Source organism: Aulonocara sp. 'chitande type north' Nkhata Bay, linkage group LG16 (assembly GCF_057382095.1).
Source record: "Aulonocara sp. 'chitande type north' Nkhata Bay isolate Kocher_YH1m ecotype deep benthic linkage group LG16, A_spYH_male_GT1.1, whole genome shotgun sequence".
NCBI lineage: Eukaryota > Metazoa > Chordata > Actinopteri > Cichliformes > Cichlidae > Aulonocara > Aulonocara sp. 'chitande type north' Nkhata Bay.
Window position 1 is genome coordinate 4,146,464 of NC_141359.1, and position 23,651 is coordinate 4,170,114.

Genomic DNA, 23,651 nt, shown 5'->3' on the forward strand with positions numbered 1-23,651 from the left:
TGCCTCAGGACACTTATTTGATTGGCTGGGAAACTGTGCAGGCCCTGATTTGAAAATTTGAATGTCTCAGTCCTCACAGAGGATTGGCTGCCTGGGGACCTGGCAGAAATATATAGAAATACTATTATTAAGCATAAATACTACATTTAGTAGAAATACTATGTTTTAGCACAAATTATTATAAAAAGAAGAAAAACTATAATTTAGCAGAAATACTATATTAAGCACAAATCCTATAAAAAGCAGAAATACTATAATTTAGAACAAATAGTATAAAAAGCAGAAATACTATAATTTAGCAGAAATACTATGTTAGGCACAAATCCTATAAAAAGCAGAAATACTATAATTTAGCAGAAATACTATGTTAGGCACAAATCCTATAAAAAGCAGAAATACTATAATTTAGCAGAAATACTATATTAGGCATAAATCCTATGAAAAGCAGAAATAGTATGATTTAGCAGAAATACTGTATTTAGCACAAGTACCGAAAAGTACCAGAAATACTATGATTTAGCAGAATAGTAATAACTTATTGAAACACAAATGCACAGAGGGACACACAAACACAGGCTCTAATCCAGTCAACCAGTCTAACTATGTTCAATTTAAATCCTACAATGACATACTGTCAAATAAGGGCAGGGTCCTCTCTCTCCCACTAAACACACACACACACACACACACACACACACACACACACAGGGAGAGAGGACTAAGTTTCTAGGTCAGCCTGGGAGCTGCTGAATTTGAATCCACCAATCAGAGAGGCTGTTTACGTTTTCCCGCCAAAACAGGTGCATCTTTTTACACACGCAGCACAGAGACATAGACCTGCTTCGTTCAGTTTATTTCACATAGTGAGGATTCCCCTCAAACAAATGACCATAATTTCCTAACCATAGGGGCTAGAGCGGTCATTCTTACACCGTTTTGTTCAGAAGAGATGGGGGAATCTTCAAGTGTTGACAATTTATCATTAAAATATGAATTTTTAGAGATATATGACATGGATGACTTGTTGACTTAGAAGCCACGAATTCCCCAATATGCAAATTTGAATACCTGGAGCCCACATACATGATTGGCTGGCTGGGAAGCTGTGCAGGCCCTGATTTGTGGATTTGAATTCCTCAGCCCTCAGATATGATTGGCTGGCTTAGAAGCCATGAAGGCCCCAATATGCAAATTTGAATGCCTCAGGACACATATATGATTGGCTGGGAAGCCGTGCAGGCCCTGATTTGAAAATTTGAATTTCTCAGTCCTCACAGAGGATTGGCTGCCTGGGGACCTGGCAGAAATATATAGAAATACTATGATTAAGCATAAATACTACATTTAGTAGAAATACTATGTTTTAGCACAAATACTATAAAAAGCAGAAATACTATAATTTAGCAGAAATACTATATTAAGCACAAATCCTATAAAAAGCAGAAATAGGATGATTAAGCATAAACACTACATTTAGTAGAAATACTATGTTTGAGCAAAAATCCTATAAAAAGCAGAAATACTATATTAGGCACAAATCCCATAAAAAGCAGAAATAGTATGATTAAGCATAAATACTACATTTAGTAGAAATACTATGTTTTAGCACAAATAGTATAAAAAGCAGAAATATTGTAATTTAGCAGAAATACTATATTAGGCACAAATCTTATAAAATAGCAGAAATAGTATTATTTAGCACAATAGTAATAAGTTAAACAGAAAAATTGGAAAAGCAAAATGGACAGCTGAAAAAATGCTGAACATGCTGAGGGTCCCTCAAATATACTTGTTAAATGAAAAAATCAGCAAAAAAATGCACAGGGAGAGAGAAGTAAGTTTCTAGGTCAGCCTGGGAGCTGCTGAATTTGAATCCACCAATCAGAGAGCCTGTGTACTTTTTCCCGCCAAAACATGTGCCTCTTTTTACACACGCAGCACAGAGAGGCACAGGATTATTGTAGCCTATTTCTCATAGTGAGGACTCCCCTCAAACAAATGACCATAATTTCCAAACCGTAGGGGCTAGAGCGGTCATTTTTACACCGTTTTGTTCAGAAGAGATGGGGGAATCTTCCAGTGTTTACAATTTATCATTAAAATATGAATTATTAAAGATATTTGACTTCTAATGCACCATAACTGAGTAGAGCGAAGCAAAAACTGCCTTGACTTGCCCTCAAACAACGCTTTGTGACTTGAAATCTATTTGGAGTATCGATATCATTCTTTCACCGTAAGAGACAGCAGGCTTTGGTGAACAATCATGGAAATTTTCAGGTCTCTGTGGAAATCCAACAAAAAGTTATGACGAGAGAAAAAAGTGGTTCATTTCCACAGTTTGAAATCTGAAGAAATCTGAGCGAAGGACGAATTTCCTACCCTCAAACAAGTCCAACTCATTTCAGAATGGTAATAGGTGAGAAAGAAATTCTTGAATTGTGAGCGTCAGGGGTGTCTGAAGATATTCGGGGACAAGCCTCATGTCTTAACCTTGCTTCGTTAAGGAGATATGACGATTCGAATATGCCTCTCATTACAGAAATCCAGCGGTGATTTTGAACAAGCTCTCCATTCACTTTATATGGAGAGTTTTCTGACCTTGTGTTAGTCTGAGGAGATTTGCAAAAATTCTATAAATCCCACAACAATGATGGTGACATTTTCTGAAAGCCAGCAAAAATACCTACGTTTTGATGTATAATTTGTGGAAGTTGAGTGAAAATTGAGCAAGTAGCAGGAAGTTGTTCGGACATGAAGTGAAAATTGCAAAACCTTCAGTGGCACACTGGAAGCCAAGAGCATAGCAACCATAACAACACATGTATTTTGTGAAAAATCACAATTTTGCAACTCAAAACTTTAAGAGGCATAAAAGTAAAACAGTAAAAGATTTGAAAAAGCTGAATCATACCTGAATAGCCCAATAATTTGTGAACATTTTAAAGTTTGAATGGTTGTTCTAGGTGAAAATATGAGGAAGTAGTTAAGTTTCAAAAACAAGCAAATTTTAGCAGAATTGCTGAAGTTTCCCATTCATTTCAATGGGACAAATTAAAGGAAAAAAGTGGAATATTTTAAAAAGTATAATAGTTAAAAATAGCAAAAATCGTAGCAGGAATTAGCAAAAATAGCTGAATAGTTTAAAATTTGAACGGTGAAAATCGGCTGAAAATTGTGGAAGTAGTTTAACGGCGAAAAGTGTACGGAAGCAACTAGAATAATAATAATAATAATAATAAAGAATAAAGAGAAACAGGAACTCAATAGTGTGGATGCTTAAGCATCCACACAATAATTTAAAAGCCTATGAAAAAAAAACCTTCTTATTGGGGGAATCAGTAAAAGTAAAATTTCCAGTCGACCTACAGTAATCACTTTCCCTGCTGCACTTTACAACAGATCTCATTCACAGTAACTGAAGGCCTGAAGGCGACGTGGTAGAGCTTTCTTTCTAAAGCCTCCATCTCAGGCAGTGCTCTGCAGGAATACAAGATATTTGCACACGTCTTCTTTTAATGTCAAAGTTTATGTTTAAATCTTTCAGAAAGTCATGACCTTACTGACACAAAGACAGAACAACCCAAAACACTTGAAATCTGACTGCACTTTTTCATGAAAACAAAGCATTTACATTAACACGCTGTGTTTGTGCTGCAGGTGGAAACTGTATCTGACACCCTGTTAAAATGATTCTTCGTGTGTATTTGAACCAGTGACAGTTTTTCAGGAGGGAATGTGAGGATGGCATCTGTTATGAGGAAGTAGCTGTTTACAAAGAAACGATCTGGGTAGTTTAGGGTGTGAGCAGTGTCAGCGAGAACTGTCTGTGAGCAGGGTGAGGTCAGGTGACGCGGTGAAAATCACCCTGTTAAACGTCTGAGAGATGCTTTTCACAGTACTAACATGAAAATACTACACTGCGTCCCAGACAGAGGTGGGTAGTAACGAGTTACGTTTACTTGAGGAAGTTTAGGTAAAAAAATTTACTTCTAAAAGTTCAATTTTTCAGATCATTTATTTCACACATTAGGTACTGCTAATAAGAAATCATGCTGCCAATGGATCTACCTGTAACTTTTTCACCAATCAGATGTAGCCGTGCAGTCACATGACCAGATATAAAGTGTGTGGTGTGTCCTGTGTGAGCCGAAACAAACGGACATTTCAGCGAACAACAGCTCAGCTTCTCACCTGAGGAAACATGTGGCAGTCACTTGGCTCTAAATAGCTCTTTGCTGTGGTAGGTGGACGTCAGTCTTACGTTACAGCAGCTGTGTCCCTGATCCAACGCATGAATCAAGTGGCTGAAGCACCACCTCAGCATGCAGTCAAGTTCCTGATCATTTTATCCAGGTGTGCAAGTTTAAAGGTTTCAGGACAGCGGCCCTCGAGGACTGGAGCCTGACTTCTCTGGGTTGTAGAATCACAGTCTCAGGCCTTGTTCACATTTACATGTATATTTCTGCTGCGTTTGCAACTTTATTATAAGAAAAGGTTTTTGTTTTCTTTTTTTACCTGAGTATGTGGGGATTGTTAGAAAAAAATATCCCTTTCTCTGCTGGAGACTACATCAGCAGGGGCAGCTACCAGAGGGGAAACCGGGGGCCTCCCCCTCCCAAAATACTAGTCCCTAAAATACTTGTAAAAACGAATTACTTCTTTGTTGAAAAGCCTCTTATAGACCTTGTTTTCTTAGAATATGATACAATAACTCGTTTTAAAGTGTTTTTTGTGGATGTTTTGTTGACTCCATTTACACACAGGGGATTTTCACATACTTTAGTGTGCAGCTATGTGCCACCCTGCTTAGACCTCTTGTGCCTCCTTTGCCACCCCATGAAAATCATCCAGAGCCGCCACTGTTCATCAGTAATTAAGCTGTTTTAATATCTTTTCATCATCTTTGTCCTGACTCCTTCTTCAGTAAACTTTATAACTAAGAGGAAAGGCTAAACGCTGTCAGAGAAACTTCCAGTTACATCTTTTAAAAGACTCTTTTAGCTAGCGCTGCTTAGCTTTGTATATATTCATCTTTTTAATCTTGATTTTGAAATCACCACAAACTTCTTCAGCCACAAGCGGAACAAGACCAACGCTGGGCCAAACACTTCCGCAATACTCTGAACCAACCCGAGCCACTCCGCCTGTTCGAGGCCGAAGACCTGGCACCTTCCATGGACCTCCTTCCTGTCGATATCAGACAAATCAGTGCCGCCAAAGTCAAGACAGCGATCCAACTCCTCAAGCGTGGAAAGGCTGCAGGCCTGGATTAAATCCTCCCCGAAAGGCTGAAGCATGGCGGACCCCAGTTGGAAGCCGCCCTTACAAGACTCCTAAACGCCTGCTGGTCAACATCACATGTACCTACATAGGACAATAAAGTTACCAATAACCAATAACCTGATGATTGGACAAAAGGCGTCATCATCAAACTTCCAAAGAAAGGTGATTTGGGTGACTGTAACAACTGGCGAGACATCACATTGCTGTCGGTACCCGGGAAAGTGTTTTGCCTCGTTCTTTTGTATTGGTTACGACGTGCAGTGGATGAACGATTGCGAGAAGAGCAGGCTGGCTTTCAGAGTGGCCGGTCATGCGTTGAGCAAATTTTCACCCTCCACATGATCATTGAACAAACATTGGAATACCGAAGAAAGATTTCTATTAATTTCACTGACTTCGAGAAGGCCTCTGACAGCATCCACCGGCCGACTCTATTCAATTCAATTCAATTCATCCATCCATCCATCCATTCGCTTCCGCTTGTCCTTTTCAGGGTCACGGGGGGCGCTGGAGCCTATCCCAGCTGTCATAGGGCGAGAGGCGGGGTACACCCTGGACAGGTTGCCAGTCTGTCGCAGGGCTAACACACAGGGACAGACAACCATTCACACCTAGTGGCAATTTGGATTATCCAATTAACCTATCCCCACAAGCTGCATGTCTTTGGACGGTGGGAGGAAGCCGGAGTACCCGGAGAGAACCCACGCAAACACAGGGAGAACATGCAAACTCCACACAGAAAGACCCCGGCCTGATGGTGGAATTGAACTCAGGACCTTCTTGCTGTGCAGCAACAGTGCTAACCACCGTGCCAACATGCTGCCTGGATTCAGGGTCACCTGGTCCAGCCCTAACTATATGCTTTAGCAAAAAGGAAAGTTTGAAGCCTAATCTTAAAAGTAGAGATAGTGTCTGTCTCCTGAATCCAAACTGGAAGCTGGTTCCACAGAAGAGGGGCCTGAAAACTGAAGGCTCTGCCTCCCATTCTACTTTTAAATACTCTAGGAACAACAAGTAGGCCTGCAGAGGGAGAGCGAAGTGCTCTAATAGGGTGATATGGTACTACAAGGTCATTGAGATAAGATGGGGCCTGATTATTTAAGACCTTGTATGTGAGGAGCAGGATTTTGAATTCAATTCTGGATTTAACAGGAAGCCAATGAAGGGAAGCCAAAACAGGAGAAAAAAGCTATGGGCTGTCCTACGCCACTATGGAGTCCCTCAGCAGTATATAGATGCCTTTCGTAGTCTCTACCCCAACTCCTGTTGCTGCGTCCGGATGGATGACGGCTGCACAGATTTCTTCAAGATCAGTACTGGCGTCCGACAAGGATGCGTGCTATCCCCTTTTCTCTTCCTGTCGGTAATTGACTTCATCATGCGACGATCAGTTGACCAAGCTGGCATAGGTGTCCCCTGGCACAAAGCACGTAATCTCACTGACTTGGACTCGACTCGGACTAAACTCAGGAAGACCTCCAAAAGTTGACCACGGCCCTGCAGAGGGAGGCGACGAAAGTCGGATTAAGAATCAGCGCCGAGAAGACCAAGTTGGCTATGCATGTGCCCGCGTTCCAGTCATGAGCAACCAACAACGTGCTGAAGAGGTGGAGAATTTCACATATCTTGGCAGCATCATCTCAATTGACGGGATCTCTGACTGAGATGTCGACGTCAGAGTAGGGAAGGCGGTCGGTGTCCTGCGACGTCTCCAACCTATTTGGAACTCAACCTCCCTGAATCAAAGGAGCTTGCAAAGAAAAGCGTCTGGACCTTTTTTAGTTACTTGAAGACGTTTCACCTCTCATCTGAGAAGCTTCTTCAGTTCTAAGGTCAAATGGTGGAGAGTCCCAGATATAAACCTAGTGGGAGTTTCCCCCCACAGAGGGACAAAAGGACCCCCTGATGATCCTCTAATCGCCTGAGCCAAGGTGTGAAACTGGGTGTGGGTCCCAATCAGCCAGAGTTTCGGGTGAGCTCATTGTGAAACCTGGCCCCACCTTATCATGCGAATTCCTGAGGTCAGATGGCCCAGGATGTGAGTGGGCGTTAAGACGTCTGGGAAGGATCTCAAAACTGGATTATAGATGGCAGAGAGTTGGTGTCGTAAACCCCGCCTCTGTTCAAAGATGGTCGCTCACAGTGGACGTAGATGCTTCTTTCACTCCTCTTTCAAACCATCAGTCCTCTCTGTCCAAAATGTGAACATTGGCATCCTCGAAAGAGTGACCTTTGACCTTTAGATGCAGATGGACTGCTGAGTCTTGTCCTGTGGAGGTGGCTCTTCTGTGTTGTGCCATGCGCTTGTGAAGTGGCTGTTTGGTCTCTCCAATGTAGAGGTCTGAGCATTCCTCGCTGCACTGTACAGCATACACCACATTGTTAAGTTTGTGTTTTGGAGTTTTGTCTTTCGGGTGAACCAGTTTCTGTCTGAGCGTGTTGCTGGGTCTGAAATACACCGGGATGTCATGCTTGGAGAAAACTCCTGAGTTTCTCTGATACACCGGCTACATAGGGGATGACAATGTTGTTGCGTCTGTCCTTCTTATCCTCCCTCGCTGGTGTCTGGTCTTCTTTTCTGTGCCTCTTTGCTGACTTTAAGAACGCCCATTTAGGATAGCCGCACGTTTTGAGTGCTTCCTTTACATGTGTGTGTTCCTTCTTTTTCCCTTCAGGCTTAGAGTCTGAAGGAAAAACTCAGCCACTTATAACATTGCTAAACACCTTGCTACCATCCATGCTCCTCTCTGATTGGGACCCACACCCAGTTTCACACCTTGGCTCAGGCGATTAGAGGATCATCAGGGGGTCCTTTTGTCCCTCTGTGGGGGGAAACTCCCACTACGTTTAAATCTGGGACTCTCCACCATTTGACCTTAGAACTGAAGAAGCTTCTCGGATGAGAGGTGAAACGTCTTCAAGTAACTTAAAGAAGTCCAGACGCTTTTCTTTGCAAGCTCCTTTGACTACGATGACCTGGATGACTGAGAACCTTCACAGACAAACCTCCCTGAATGTTAGGGTCAAGATCAGACTATTGAACTCCATTGTCTTTCCTATATGCTAGTGAAACCTGGCGCTCAACAAATGCAATTACTCGACACATGAAAGTGCTTCAACAACGTGGCCTGCGGTGAATCCTGAGAATTTCCTACCGAGACCGAACAACGAATGAAGAGGTCTTACAAAGAGCAGGCACCCGCCCTTTAGCCAATGTTGTTGCAGAAAGGCGCTTCCGCTTTGCGGGCCATATTTTACGTCTACCCCCTTATCGCCCGGCCAAGATTGCCATTACATGGCTCCCACGCACTGGCAAGCGAAACCAAGCTCAACCAAAGATCACATGGCGTCGAACATTTATTGATGATCTGAGAACCGTTGACATTGCCTGGGACGAAGCTTAAGCAGTCGCCACTGACTGACATCGATGCCCGATGCGCCTCCTGGCGTAGGAGGAACTAAGTAAGTCACCACAAACTGTTTGTGCGGGATATGAATGGCACAATTTTTGTTTTTTAGTGGAAACACACAGACGGTATGACCTTTTTTTTTCTTTCAAAAAGGGGGAAAAATATATTTTTTTAAAGTGTATACAAACTGCTTAGTCACATGTAGTTTCATAGTCTGATTTCTTTTTTCTGCCAACAGAGGGCCCAACCCCACAAAATTAAGATCTATACAGAACAAATAGACTAGGAAGACAAAAGTCTTCCTCTTCTACTGAGCCACCTGTGAAGAACTCATTGGCTCTACGCAGGTGAAACTTCTGCTCCTCCTACAACCACCTACGTTGGTGAGGCCAACCAACCATTTCCTATAGCTGAGATAGCCTCCTAAAGAATATCACGGAAACCTAGCAACCTCAGTGTAATGCCAAGGAAAACTTTGTGCTCAAAAATACAAGAAGCTGCCAAGAACAAGAAGAACATAACCATCAAAAAACTGAGCACTGTCAACTATGTTGCTACCACACAGACTGCTGGACAGCCAGAAAACAGCACCTACAAGTCACTTGTCCCTGGATGACATCTCTTTTTTGCACTGACTTGTAGACCTCTTAAAAGTTTGACTTTCTTACCGCAGCATTAGAAGAAATCCATTCAAGGGACCAGGACATCAGATAGTGGTTCAAACTTCTTGACGGCCTTTGGATTATATATATATAAGCCACCAATGGACAGGAGGGTGGAGGGTTCTTGATGATGCAGTTAGAGGTGGAGTATCAAGATGTGTGTGCGTGTCATCTGCTCAACCTTATATCATCAGCCACTGCTGCAGAAGCTGCTAATGATACATACAAGAGGTTGTCTCAGTTAAGAGTCTGCAAAATGTCATGCTCTGTGAAATGAAACCAGCAGGTCAATCATCGCTAACGACAAAGTGGAACATGAGTAAGCAAGTTTCAGTTTTTCTGACCCCGTCAGTCTCGTTGTAGCTCCGTGGTCCTTGATGTGCAAAGAGTTGTGCGCATTCATAGAGAGAAAGCAATCTGCAATGTTTGCATGCCGTTAACGATCAAGAACTTGTTGACAGAACTTGTACTGTTTGTAAATATTAATGTGTGACTAATGGGTGAATCCACACTTCTTTAGTAACTCTGTGTCACACAGACAATGCACAGTAATCATATTGTTGTGAGAATGGCTATGGTTTATCTTTTTAAACCTTTTTAGGTTAAATGCTGCTGAAATGGGATTTTTGGCTGAGTACACTGCTGTGATGAAGCCTGTTGCCATGGCCCGTTACATCCTCCAAGGGAAATCATCTGTGCACATGCTGTCAACACTTTACCAGCTGCTGGAGAAGCTGAGGAGGCTGAGTCATCTTGCAAAATGTGTAGAAGTGTGTTGATACCCTGCAGGACGGGATCCAGAAACGTTTCGGGGAAGTGATGAAAAACCCTGATTGCAGCTGCAGTACTTCAAGATTCAGGACATCCTGGACCACAGAGGAGAGCATCTTAAAAGCTGGGAAATATGCTTGTTATGCATTAAATTGTGAGCCACTGGACACTGACTTATATTGACTTTAATGGTTACTGTGATTTAGGATTATAGTGTTAGTTAGAAAAAAACATCAGTGTTATAAAGTTGTCATGTTAAACATGAGACGCTTGGAAGTCTGTACAGCACAAGAATCACGCACAGACAGAAACCTCTCGACTTCTTCAGACATCACCCTGACAGAGATGAAACCAGCACAGAGTAATATTATATGAGCAATATTAATTTAAAGTAATGCTACTCGAGTACAATTTCTGGCTCCTCAACCCACCTGTGGTCCCAGATCATATTGTTACTTCATACTGTGCCAAGACAAAACTGTAAAAAATTATTTACATTTCAATCCTTGCACAATCCTGAACTTTTATTGTACTAAAATGTTTAATATTGTTTTTCTTCCAGTCTGTGTTCCTAGTTTCAACAAAATTAATGGAATTTTTAAAGCCACAACACAAAGATGTGTTTAGACCATAGTGCTTCTAGCGTTGCAGCGATTTTCCTGCTGTAACATCACAATAGCCCAGTCCACAGAATGAAGTCATTAAAGCAACACGTTTGGGTTGTCAGGGACTGCTGGAAACATCCACTTTTTTATCATTTAATTCCAAAAAATAAACTATTTTGTATTCATTTCACATAAAGTCAAATGATTCAAGCTTCTTTTTGTAATCATTGTGATTATTATGGCTCATAGTTCATTCAGAAATCCAGTAGAGAGGCAAAGAATCCAAAGTGTTTTAAGTTCAGTGTGAAGCTTCCAGTCTGTGATGATTTAGGTGCCGTGTTATGCTGGTGTTGGTGGTGGTTCGTCCACTGTGTTTTATCAAGTCCAAAGTCAACACAGCTGTCGACCACATTTTAGAGCACTTCATGTTTCAGTCATCAAGCCTGACAGAGATGTTCATTTATTTTTCCAACAGGACTCGGCACCCCCCAAATGGTCTGCTGACCATGTTAACAACTGCTCATCTGACCTGAACCCAATCCAGAATTTGTGGGATATTGTCAAGAGGAAGATAAGAAACCCAAAAATACAGATGGGTTGAAGGCTACTTTCAAGGAACCTGGACTTCAGTAACAGCTCAGCAGTCCCACAAGCTAACTGCTACATGCCGCGTGACTTTGATAGAGTAATTTGTCATGAAGGAGCCCCAACAAAAAAACTTTCAGAAGCTGGACGTTTCTTCCAAATCCTTTTTTGATTGGTCTTAGAAACATGTTCTAATAACATGCTGGATTTCACGTAATCATGGGATATATAATAATAACAATGACAACAAAAGTTCCAATCCTCTAAGTTGCCTCTAACAGCTTGAGTGTTGATTTCTGTGCCAAAGACTCAATTTTCTGTGAAAACCCAAAGGTCCTGACATTGATGCTCCCTCCTGTGTGCCATGCCTCACTCCCCTCTTCTACTTTCTCACAACTGTGTAAGTAAAAGACACACTAGAACAGGGATGGGGAACTCCAGGCTTCAAGGGTCAGTGTCCTGCAGGTTTTGGATGTGTCCTTCATCCAACACAGCTGGTTTAAATGTCCTGAAGTTCTCCAGAGGCCTGGTGATGAACTAATCATTTGATTCAGGTGTGTTGACCCAGGGTGAGATCTGTCCCTCAAGGACACCTTCCCTCGAGGCCTGGAGTTCCACACCCCTGCCAAGAAGATTACAAATGAAGTCCACTACATCAACAATCGATCAGCTCACAGCACAGTCAATCAACACAAACACCAAACAAACAGAAAAGAAAACAGGTCTGGCTTCAGATAGTAGCTATGGTGAAGGGCTCACTGCCAACTTGAAGAAGTGTGTAGATGGACAGCGTTAGGTACCTGGATTGCCACTTGCACAGAGAGGTCTATATTTTCTTACAGGACAAAAATTTACCCTAATCCAGTCTCTAAGAGATGATGTGATGAATCCTGCTTCCGGGTCCAGACTACTCAGCGTTTAATAAGGCTCTTGTGTTTTTAACATGTTTTAATGCTCTGTATCTTGTTCTATTTAATCTGAACAAGCCCCTAAAGCAGTCAGTGATCACTGTCGGCCTCTCTCGGTTTTTATTAACCCTGTTCATTTTAAAGCTCAGTTTTTAAACCCTTCCGATGTAACTGCAGCCCAGCCCATGCAGCAGTATGTTATGACTAACCTCGTATTGTGGATGGATTAGGATGACCATGTTTTGATTTCCAAAAACGAGGACACTTAGCTCAGTCATGAAGAAACATATTTAACATATTTAAACCATGCCTTCTCTGTGAGGTTAATGAATTGTGAAATAAAATATGTCATATTGTGGCGGACCACCAGGTGTCTTCACTCACACCCAAGTTGAAGGGAAGTGCTGGGGTGGAGATTTTGGCGCTTACTGTATGTGAAGTTCTACAGAGTCAGTTAATAAAGCTGGAATGAGACACTGAGACCTCTCCTGTCGTTATTACATACCTCCACAATATAGGCTTTTACAAGTCAACAAGTGCAAAAAAACCCCCAAACTTAAAAATCTCTGGAATTAAATAATGGTACAGAAATAATGCCTCATCTGCATAAGAAAAGAGGGCTGGACTGGAACAAAAATCGGCCCGGGCATTTTGACTAGAGACCGGCCCACCAGGTATTACAGGAAAAGCCATAAAGCCTTTGAATGAAACGCTGTTGTGACAGTGATGTACAGTCTTTTTGGTATATGTATGATTTCTATACATTTTACGTCAGATAAAACTTTGGTCGTAAGATTCAGATAATTATTTATTAAAAGCATTTTAAATGAGAATAAGAAAGAAAAGTATTTCTTTGTGCCCCCCTCTCCCTGTTAATGCCCTACCTGGCCCCCTGGCAACACTTTGCTAGACCCGCCCCTGCACAGTTACCAGCTGTCAGCTACTTAGAAAAGGATCCTGGTGTTATTTGTCTCACAGAAACAGTTCATAACTTCCCTTCATTCCTGTCACCTAAAAGGTAAACCTGTTTCTCCATCACCTGCTCAGCTCTGATGATTCAGTAAGGACATCTCCTGGTTTCATCTTCATGTTTCCCTCTCACCACACATCTGTATAGAAGCTGTATAGAAACTCCTTCATGCTAGCTAGTACACAGTACGAGTTATTGTAACTGACTGTAAAAAGTCAGCACAACAAAAATAAACTCCACCTAAACTTGGTTTATATCTGACCCACATAGACTGCAGGTCATAACTTCTTACCTGAAGTTCAGTTCACCTGACACTCGCCTCGGGTCTCTGCTCCTCCTGCCTCCCTTTTCCCTCATCAACCTGCTGGCCTCTGAGGAAGCTCCACCATAGCCACCACCAAACAACTGAGTTATTTTTACACATCGGCCATCGGGAAATTTCTTTTGCAGTTCAAAAAGATGTACATCTGAAAAGATGCACTTGCGCTTTGGGATCTTTTAAACATCATTAGGCGCATTGCTGCGCGCTGTCAGTCCCGTCTGTGAGCACAGAACAAGCGCTCACAAAGCAGCAGTTTGGGGATGACGTCACATACATGGGTCCTCTGTCGGAATATAGGAAAACCCGGACATTTTTATCAATCTCGAAAATCCCGGAACATGAAAAGTGGACATGTCCAGGGAAAAGAGGACAGTTGGTCACCCTAGGATGGATTATCTCAGTTGTTCTCCTGACTGAAGTTTGGTCCGTTTACAGCATCCTGCCATGCGATTGCATTTGTCTCTAACCATCAGGAACCCTCACGTTAACTTTTATCGAGGGGAGGAAGTTAGCGTTCATCCTCCAGCTTCACTGTGTTTATGTTATGCTAACAGCATAACATAAACTGTGTAGCTATCCACCACGTAGCACATCATTATATACCAGCTAGCCCAACTTCAGTAACCCTACAAACGTCACTGCTGTTTAATTTCCTGTTTTCATTTATGTTGGAAGTGACAGCAGAGCTGTACGTTTGAATTTGTTTCAGAAATCTCTCAGTAAGAACATGCTATATCATGTTTAGGTGGAAACTGGTGAGCTAACTTCCTGCTAACTGCTAACTCTGTTAAATTTAATAAATCCTGTTTTCATGGATGCCTGGATGTTAAACTTAGTAGTTACACCTGGTAAAGCAGCAACACTGATCATTTTATTAAAGATGAAAGAATTTAGACATTTTGTAACTCTCAGTGATGCTGCAGTGTTCGTTTGGGACCTTTGGGACCTGAAGAGGACGGAGTTTAGGACCCAGGCATGGCTAATGACATCAGACTTAAGGACCAGATTAGATGTTTTTGCAGACACTGTGTGGCACAGTCATCTCACATTTAACTTCAATATTTAATATGATATAATATGATGGTATAATTTCAATAGTACAGAATTCCAATGAAGTTGGGACGTTGTGTTAAACTAAATAAAAACAGAATACAATGGTTTGCAAATCCTTGTTAACCTATATTCAATTGAACACACCACAAAGACAAGATATGGAAATATGTCAAATGTCAAGATATGTCAAGATATGTCAAACTGATAAACTTTATTGTTGTTCTGCAAATCTTCACTCATTTTGAATTGAATGCCTGCAACACGTTCCAAAAAAGCTGGGACCGGGGCCTGCTGACCACTGTGTTTTATCACCTTTCCTGTTAACAACACTCAGTAAGTGTTTGGGAACTGAGGACACTACAATTGTGAAGCATCAATTTTTCCCATTCTTGCTTGATGTACAACTTCAGTTGCTCAACAGTCCTGGGTCTCCTTTGCCATATTTTGCACTTGATATTGTGCCACACATATTCAGTGGGAGACGAGTCTGAACTGCAGGCAGGCCACTCTATTACTTCGAAGCCACGCTGTTGTAACACATGCAGACTGTGGCTTTGCATTGTCCTGCTGAAATAAGCAGGGACACCCCTGAAAAAGTTGTTGCTTGGATGGCAGCATATGTTGCTCCAACACCTGTATGTGCCTTTCAGCATTAATGGTGCCTTCACAGATGTGCAAGTTACCCACGCCTCTATTGTCATTTTAGCTGCAGTCATGTTAGTTTTTTGGAGCCAGAAGTGACCATATTTGGACGAGAGACTGGATGCTACCACATAACAGCCAGCATAGAAGAAATATGCTCTCTCTTTCTAGTCCTCGTCAGTACGCTTTCTGCCATGTTTTCGATAAATTGGACTTTTCCTGATAATAACATATAGTCCAGCCTAGAAGTAATAAATGCATGAACTGGTTTTTCAGTGTCTCTCTGACACAGGATATTTCTAACTTGAGAGATATTGTGCAAATGAAAGAAAGCAATCCTACATAATTGTTCAATATCTGAAATTAACATGAACAAACTAATAAAATACTAGACTTCGACTCAACTAAACAGATGCACAAACATCTTGAATGGTACCTAGAAAACCATACATCTGGAAAGTATGGACAGAACTTCACTTGTTCCACATTTGCACAGTTCAGTAATGTTCAGATGTACAGAGACACCCTTGATAATAACCTGCTCCAGAGCACTTTGTACCTCAGACTGAAGCAAAGGTTCTTCCAACAGGACAATGACCCTAAGCACACAGCTAAGATAACAAAGGACAGCTTCAGGGCTGCTCTGTGAATCAGCCGAACACCTCTTGAGATGCGTAAAAAAAAGTCTGCAAATGCTGTGAATACTTAAGTTCAGGTTATATTTTTAGAATAAATATGCAAGGATTTCAAGCACATTTTTAACTTTGTCATTATAGTGTATTGTGTGTAGAATGTGTAGAATTTTGAGGTGAAAAATGAATTGAATCCCCTTCGGAATAAGACTGTAACTTTAAAAACTGTAATTTAAACAATCGTAGTTTATCTGGACTGTCTCACTTCTGCAGCAAGCCTCATGTTGTGCCTAGAGGAAGTGCAGCTGTTGTTGCGTCATTTTTCAGGCCCTATGGTTGGATTTGAACTGTGCATAAAAAACTCTGTGATAACCTGGAACAAACAGAAATTTGCATTTGAAAAATGACACTGACAGAAGGTCCATTCACCGGTTGCAGTCACAGAAATAATGTAAAAGTAATTAAATAGACAATGTTTTCTCATGAACATAGGTAGAAAGTTCAATTTTAATAAAATCAAAGTGATATGTGCTGCCCGAGTTCTTAGAGTGAAAACCAGGAATGGTTACTCAGACTTGCACAATACAAAGAATCAAGGTCCAAACAGGCTGGCTCACATGAAATATACACACCTCTGTGTTCACAGAATAAAACGTCGGACAGTGTGTGTGTGTGTGTGTGTGTGTGTGTGTGTGTGTGAATGAGGGAGGGAGGGAGGGAGAGAGCGATAGGGGGACACAGTCCCCAGGACAGATTGCTGCCACCATGGCCATGACGTCACGACCTGCTTTGGTCAGACACCTCAGATAAATAACTTTTTTTTCAACTCAAAAGACGCAAATATGGTGGATGTTACAAAAGCAAGCGTTCTCGACATCCACAATGAGTCCATTCCACCTTAAAAAGCTGTCTCGACAGACTGTACACACGTTTCCTGAAAACGCCCCGTGTAAGGGCGAGAACGAAAACTCGAGTGACTCTGAATAATAATAATAATGATAAGGCGGCGTTGTTTATCCAAAGGAGAGGGGTTGGACATCGGCACAAGACTTCTGTGCCAAACATTTTTCCATTTGCTCCCCTCTCAGTAAACCTACCAGCACTACCCCGCGTACCCTCACTGCGCTGCCGACCAAGGTCAGCAACAGTGACCGCCAACGGGAGCTGTCAAGGCGGCAGCAGCCCTCCGAGGACCTCGGCAGGTCTATAACCTGGGATTAGGATCAACAGGCTAAATAAAGGACTGTCGGATGGATGAAAGCCCCGGAGTGGAGGAGTGAACGAGCTGAAGTTATTCTAACGTAAAGGCTGTGAGGACTAGGTGACACCATGCTGAGAAACCCGGGGACCTATGCGAACAAGAAAAGGAAGAAGCCCGCCCTCAAACAGTAAGACTTTTTACTGTTTACCTTATAATAATAGCAGTTACCGCTGTTGATAACAACATTATGAGCACACGTGTTAGGGTGACGGTAGGCTTCACTTTGGGCAAAAAGCCGTAAGCAGGAACTAACTTGTAGTTCACTTTAAATCTCTGTGCAGTATAGAAAGGTGACTGAAGTTACACACTGCTTTGCTTTTATAAGTGCGACACTCTCGGTTACTTCGCTGTCAAGTTATGAAATTAACCTGTGGTGGAAATGACAGATTAAACCAGTTAAGGTGGACTGTGTTCTCCCGTTATCGCCAAGTCAGCTGTGTGTAATTATAAAGCCGTATACTTGTAAGGTTTGCTGAAATGTGGTGCTGTGTTTCTGAGACGGCGTGTGAGGGTTCCTCCTTTAGGACCACCTTAAGAATGCGCCTCCATGCTGGATCTGGCATGGATATCTTGCCCTCGCGCATTAATCACAATCAAGTTTGAGAGTCGGCTGCTGCTCTCACGCGATGCTCCGGGGAGGGCGGGGTGGAGGAAGGGGAGCGCGAGCCTCTGATGTTATTGTAATGTGATACGGCCTCGCGCCGTGTGCGTCTTTCTCGCTCTTTTCCACACTATTGTTTGGCGTTTCTAGCTTTTAATGCTCAGTTACACGAACACGCGGGTACTTAAATTACTTTGACATACTTCTGTTTTTGTTAACCAGATGTATGAAAAGTAGGCCACCGCCTCTGATCATTTCTTACTTTCAGTTACTTTTGTTTATTGTGACTTTCTGTGCGTTACAAATTACATACGCGAGAGAGTCTTTTAGTGTAAGCTTTTGATGGTTTAGCACTGATGAAAATCTGCGTCTGTGTATTAAAGTTTCTGCCTGCAGGTTATTGTGCTGTGATAGGCCCTGTGTGTGTGTGTTCCTGTCTATCTTTGTGAGCACCGAAATCTGCATTCTACTATACTTGAGAACCAACAGTCACTTGTGAGGACACACCCACGGTCCTCACAAGTTTGAAGCATTTTTGAGGCTCAAAATGTGGTTTTAGTGTCAGGGTTACAGTTAGGTTATGGTCAGGGGAAGGGGCTAGATAAAGCATTGTGTCAATGAAGGTCCTGACTAAGATAGCTGAACGGGCTTCTGTGTGTGTGTCTGTGTGTGTGTAGGGGGGGTTAACTCTGGGTACTATGGCCTTTTCTGTTTAGTTTTTTTCTTGTGAACCTTATTATACAGCAGATTGTTACACTAGCGTGACCTATATAGTCAAATTTCCTAAATACCAACTTCCAAGACTTCCATGCAAATTCAAAACGTGCACAATAGCAGCTGGCTGTGGACCCATCGATACATTAACCACCGACATGTTTTCAGACATTGGCCAACTCAGGTTTAGTCTAATAATGAGGTGGTAATACTAGAGTCATCAACTAGCCTTGTTTATGACTTTTACTCTAACTGTATTTGTGAGGGGACGTTGGTGACACTTATGCTTTTAGAGTTAGAATCCTGTTAATTTCACTGTAACACGGTTGGGCTGAATTATCTTAATACATCAGAAGGATAAATATGTTGGAATACACAAACAGTAAAACTGGATTTATTTCTTCTTACATTGTATTTGGTCACTAACAAAAGCCGGTTACTTAAATAGTGATAAGTGTGTTGCTCTAAGTTACAGTAATAAAGATGCATGAAACATCATTTTACATAAATAGCAGACATTTGTAGAAAAAGACATTGAATTGAACAAATGCTACTGAAAGTGACATTTTTATGTGTTTGTATGTAACCTCCCCTACCTCCTGGTTATAACTGTGTTTTGGGAGTGTGCCCGTAACCAAGAGGAAAATTAGAGGGCTGCACAAATATTCATAGAACTGCAGTTATGTTCAGCAGCTGTAGTTGTATTCAAATAAGATGCTTTTCAAAAAACTGCAATGCTAACCCTTCCTAATGTAGGGAAAGTGTTTCAGCTCTGCTTTAAGTATTCAGACTATAGTAAAATCTTCTGTCTGCAGCTCTGGGACTCCTGTGCAAACGGAGTCAGCTCCATAAACTGTTAAACACAGATGCTGAGAGTGAACACTGTGGGTTTGATGTGTCTGATTATACCGATCTGGTTTATTGTGTATGGGCTGTTCCCGGTGTAAATCCCAAACTAAAGAGTCGGCCTGTGTGTAGACGTCTGTGTTTCTGAAAGTGTGGGCTGTGCAGTGAGGACTGAGGTTTCCTGGACGGCCAGCTGTGCTCAGCTGCACAAAGGACCCATTGAGCCTGACTGTAAAAAGCTGTGGTCAGTGCACAGGGACATTCCACGGCAGATCTGTCCATCCACAATCTGTTTTATCATCCATATTCTTACCATGTATGTTGCCAGTCTCCTTTGCCATTGTCTATTATGTTAAATATTCTGCATTTTCCAAGTTTATTCTGTGTGAAAGCAACATTGTTCACACGCTTCCTGATTTCTTTTGTTTTGTTTGTCACACTTAGATGTCATTTCATCTAATAAATATTAATATTATACATTTATTATAGAAAAAAAGGAATCATAACCTACCTGGCCACATGTGAAAGTAGTTGCTCCCTAAACCTGACACCTGGTTGTGTGAACTGTAGTCAGGCTTTAATGATAACTGCCAACGAGCCTTTCACAGCGGTGTGGAAGAGGAAGCCACACGGAGGATTTCCAAGCATGGATGGTCATGTTTGAGCATCTCAGTCAGAGTTGGGTCCAGACTTTGATTGGCCACTTTAAAACCTCCAAGCACATTTTTCTGTGCATTCTATCAAACACATTCACACACCAACAGATGCATCACAGAGAAACTTGGGATTCAACATCTTGGCCAAGGATACGTTGGCATGCAGACTGGAGTAGCCAGGGACTGAGCCAGTAACCTTCCAGTTAGCAGATGACCTGCTCTACCTGTGGAGCTTCTTTTTGGTGTGTTTTAGGGCTGGGCGATATATCGAGTTTTTAAAAAATATCGATATATTTTCATACGAGATATAAGATGTGACAATATCGTTTATATCGATATAGTCTATGTTACGTTATAATTATACTTGTGGAGCCGCAAGTTTGCCTCTCTTTCGTCCACTTTTGTCTCTACGCAACGTTACTCGGCCTCGCCTCTCCTTCACTGAACACAACTCCGCCTCCCCCATAGCTTCACCTGCAGGCAATAACAAGATGAAAGCGGAAAATCTCCATTAGCGAGTTACCGTGCGTGGGGCTGGATGGCGTCAACGTGTTAGCGAGCTAACCGCGCTAACGACATGCAGCCCGGAGGAGCTGCATGGCCTAAAATCCTTTCATTTTCTCAAAAATCGACAGCGCGCCTTATGTATGAATTCTGGTTGTGCTTACTGACCGCGAACCGATTTTATGTGGTACACAGCGCTCAGCAATCTGTCAAAAAATGTTTTAATATGACTTTGCTAAGCTACGGAGCTGCACCACTTGATGGATTGTCGGAGGATTACGGCTACCGAGGAGGAGCCTCGCGGAGTGATACGTACTGTGTGTGTATAAGGACCACAAATGGCACCTGTTCAGAGACGTGGTGCAGCTGTGAAATCTGTCTCTTTGTTATTCTGCTCAGCGTCTATTAGTTTACATTTTGACTGCACAATTGCGAGCTTTTTGTTATGCACAAAAACAACATTGTTTTCTTTTATTTATGGACCATGATTATTTAATAAATGCTGATAATTTATTTTTGAGTAATTTCTTCATGTACATCTACGCTGTATGTAAATAAAAGTGCCCGTGTGACATCTGGGACACAGTGTGACTAAGAACTCTCTTTTTGTTCTTAACTTATAGCTTTAAAAAAAAAATCGAGATATATATCTTATATCGCCATCCAGCTAAAAAATATCGAGATATGAATTTTGGGTCATATCGCCCAGCCCTAGTGTGTTTCATTGTCCTGCTGCATAAACTGAACGCACTTGAGGTTCAGGACACAAACTGATGATTGGACATTCTTCTGTGTGTGTGTGTGTGTGTGTGTGTGTGTGTGTGTGTGTCCTTTACTTTTTTCACCGCTGGTCATTTTTGTTAGTAAAGAAGTGAGGTGTGCTTGGGGAGGGCAGAGTGGTACGGAGATACATGAGGCTGGCTCATGCTGTAAAGTGGCTCAGGGCGCTCAGGGTAATCAAAACCTGTAAAACGTCTGAAAACAGAACTGAATTCATTGTTTATCACATCTATCAAACACAAAATGAGCCTTTACAGACTAAGAATATTAACACGAAGAAATGTACATTTATATCCACAGCTCCATCCTGGACTATCTTACAGGTGTCCCTTATCAGATTGGTCCAAAAAGGTGGAGCTCTTGACTAGATTACAAGTGCTGCTAGTACCAATCAAAGTTGAGCCATATTAGGCAAAGCTCTGTGATTGGCTCTGTGTGTTTGAACAGGAGACGGGCCAGAGGCATCCTGACAGAGCAGGTGAAACACGAGCACTGAGATGAGTCTGGTTCCATGGTAGTGTGTAGGGCTCCTTACCTGCTGCTCTCTCTGTGTGTGAATGTGTACTCAACACAGACTAAGTGGATTAAAGGTTCAGTGTGGTGGTTCCAGTGAGTGACGATGGATTAAAGGTGTGCGCTTTATAGCATCAGCATGCGTTCGCTGCAGTGAGCAGTTGTGTCCTTATTAATGGGGATAATATACTTGCAGTGCAAACATTTCTTTTGACTTGTAATCTAAAGGGATTGTGAAAAACACAGAGACATGCTGATAAGAGGTGTGGCAGGACGTTACCCTTTGTTCTGTGGCCTTTGTTTCGATTTTCACTTGTACACAAACAGTGCACGCTTTTAACCTTTTTTTATTATTTTCCCCGAAAGGAAAGGATGTAGCCACCAAACACACACAGAGAAGTGTTCCCTAATGACTCACGTCTGTTTCATGTTGAGGTGTCACAAGATAAAGTGCAAATAATATGTATGCTGTCAACACTACCATTCAGCAGAAATACCAATGTGTGTACAGAAAATATGCACAATAAATGTGGAGTGCATCAAATATAACCAGCAGGGTGCAGGTCAGAGAGCTGCAGAGTCATTTCTGCGTCCCGTGTGCCTTCAGAGCAGCTGCCTGCCTCCGTGCTTTACTCCCAGAGTGAAAGACGAGGGCTCAAAGTGGGAAAGCAGTCCCACCCTGGAGCCTTTTAAAGCTCCTGCACAGGTCTGGCCTGAGGAAACTTTTCATCCAAATCCCTACCAACATTCAGTGCGTTAATGTCACATTTCTATAAAAAGCTTTTAAAATGTTCTCCTAAAACTTTGCAATCAGGGAGCAAAACTATTTGAACTGACACATAATTAATCTTCAAAAACTCCTCCTGTTCCTTCCACCACCAAAAACACAGTGTTCCCACTGATTATGACTTAAACACAGGATTAATGCTGAAGATGAAATTATTACTGAAGAGGTTTCCTCTGATTCTATCGTTTCTCTTTATAGCGATGTCGGGCATAGTACTAGTTCATTCAGGCTACTTTAGCTCACACAGTCCTCAGATCTCAGCTGATGCCCTCCAACGTACCTAAATGGTTATTTCATGCAGGCCATGCTACTCAAGCTGTTTCTGTGCATCTGCAAGCCATTTTGCAACCCACCTCTACCACAGCTCATCCTTTCATGCTGTTTCTGACTTAATGTTACATCTTGTTGTCACTAATGTTTGAGCTTTTCTGTGCTGGGGATCTCCTCGTGTGATTCAGTGGATACAGACAGGTCACAACGCACAGCCGCAGATGGGAATAACCATGTTCTTTCAGCTCTCGTGGTCCTGACTCCAGTATTGTCACTGTCACTCATTTGTCATGTCTCTGTCTTTTTTCACATGTATGTAGAACACGTGGGATTTAGTGTAAGTATTCTTTTTCCTCTGTCGAGGACACTCTTCTGCTTCCAGTTTTGCCACCTGTGTTTGTCAGCATGTGTTTCATACTTTTGCACCACCGAGTCATCCTTCTGCATCTGGCAGACGCGCTGCCTGTTCAGAGCAGACAAATGAGCATCAGCGCTGCCTTACAGCTGAGACGGAGGACTCTGGGTTCATATCCCTGCTTTGCCCTGTTGAGATGAGGAATCCTAACAGATATGCTAAAACATCTTCCTTTTATACGGGTGATCGTGGCTTAAGAGTTGGGAGTTCGCCGGTTGCCGGTTCGAGCCCCAGCTTGGACAGTCTCGGTCGTTGTGTCCTTGGGCGAGACACTTCACCCGTTGCCTACTGGTGGTGGTCAGAGGGCCCGGTGGCGCCAGTGTCCGGCAGCCTCGCCTCTGTCAGTGCGCCCCAGGGTGGCTGTGGCTACAGTGTAGCTGCCATCACCAGTGTGTGAATGTGTGTGTGAATGGGTGGGTGACTGGATATGTAAAGCGCTTTGGGGTCCTTAGGGACTA

The 23,651-nt window shown here is 42.4% G+C and overlaps 1 protein-coding gene across 2 annotated transcripts in view; it reads left to right on the top strand.

Moving 5' to 3' along the window:
- The first annotated feature begins 16,789 nt into the window (after positions 1–16,789).
- LOC147310839 (aryl hydrocarbon receptor-like) overlaps positions 16,790–23,651 on the top strand; it is a 35,155-nt gene continuing 28,293 nt past the window's right edge. For both annotated transcript variants that reach the window (XM_086265489.1, XM_086265488.1), the window contains exon 1: positions 16,790–17,234. In XM_086265489.1, coding sequence (XP_086121615.1) covers positions 17,176–17,234 — 59 coding nt within the window. In that variant the 5' untranslated portion in view covers positions 16,790–17,175. The remainder of the gene's footprint in view (positions 17,235–23,651) is intronic.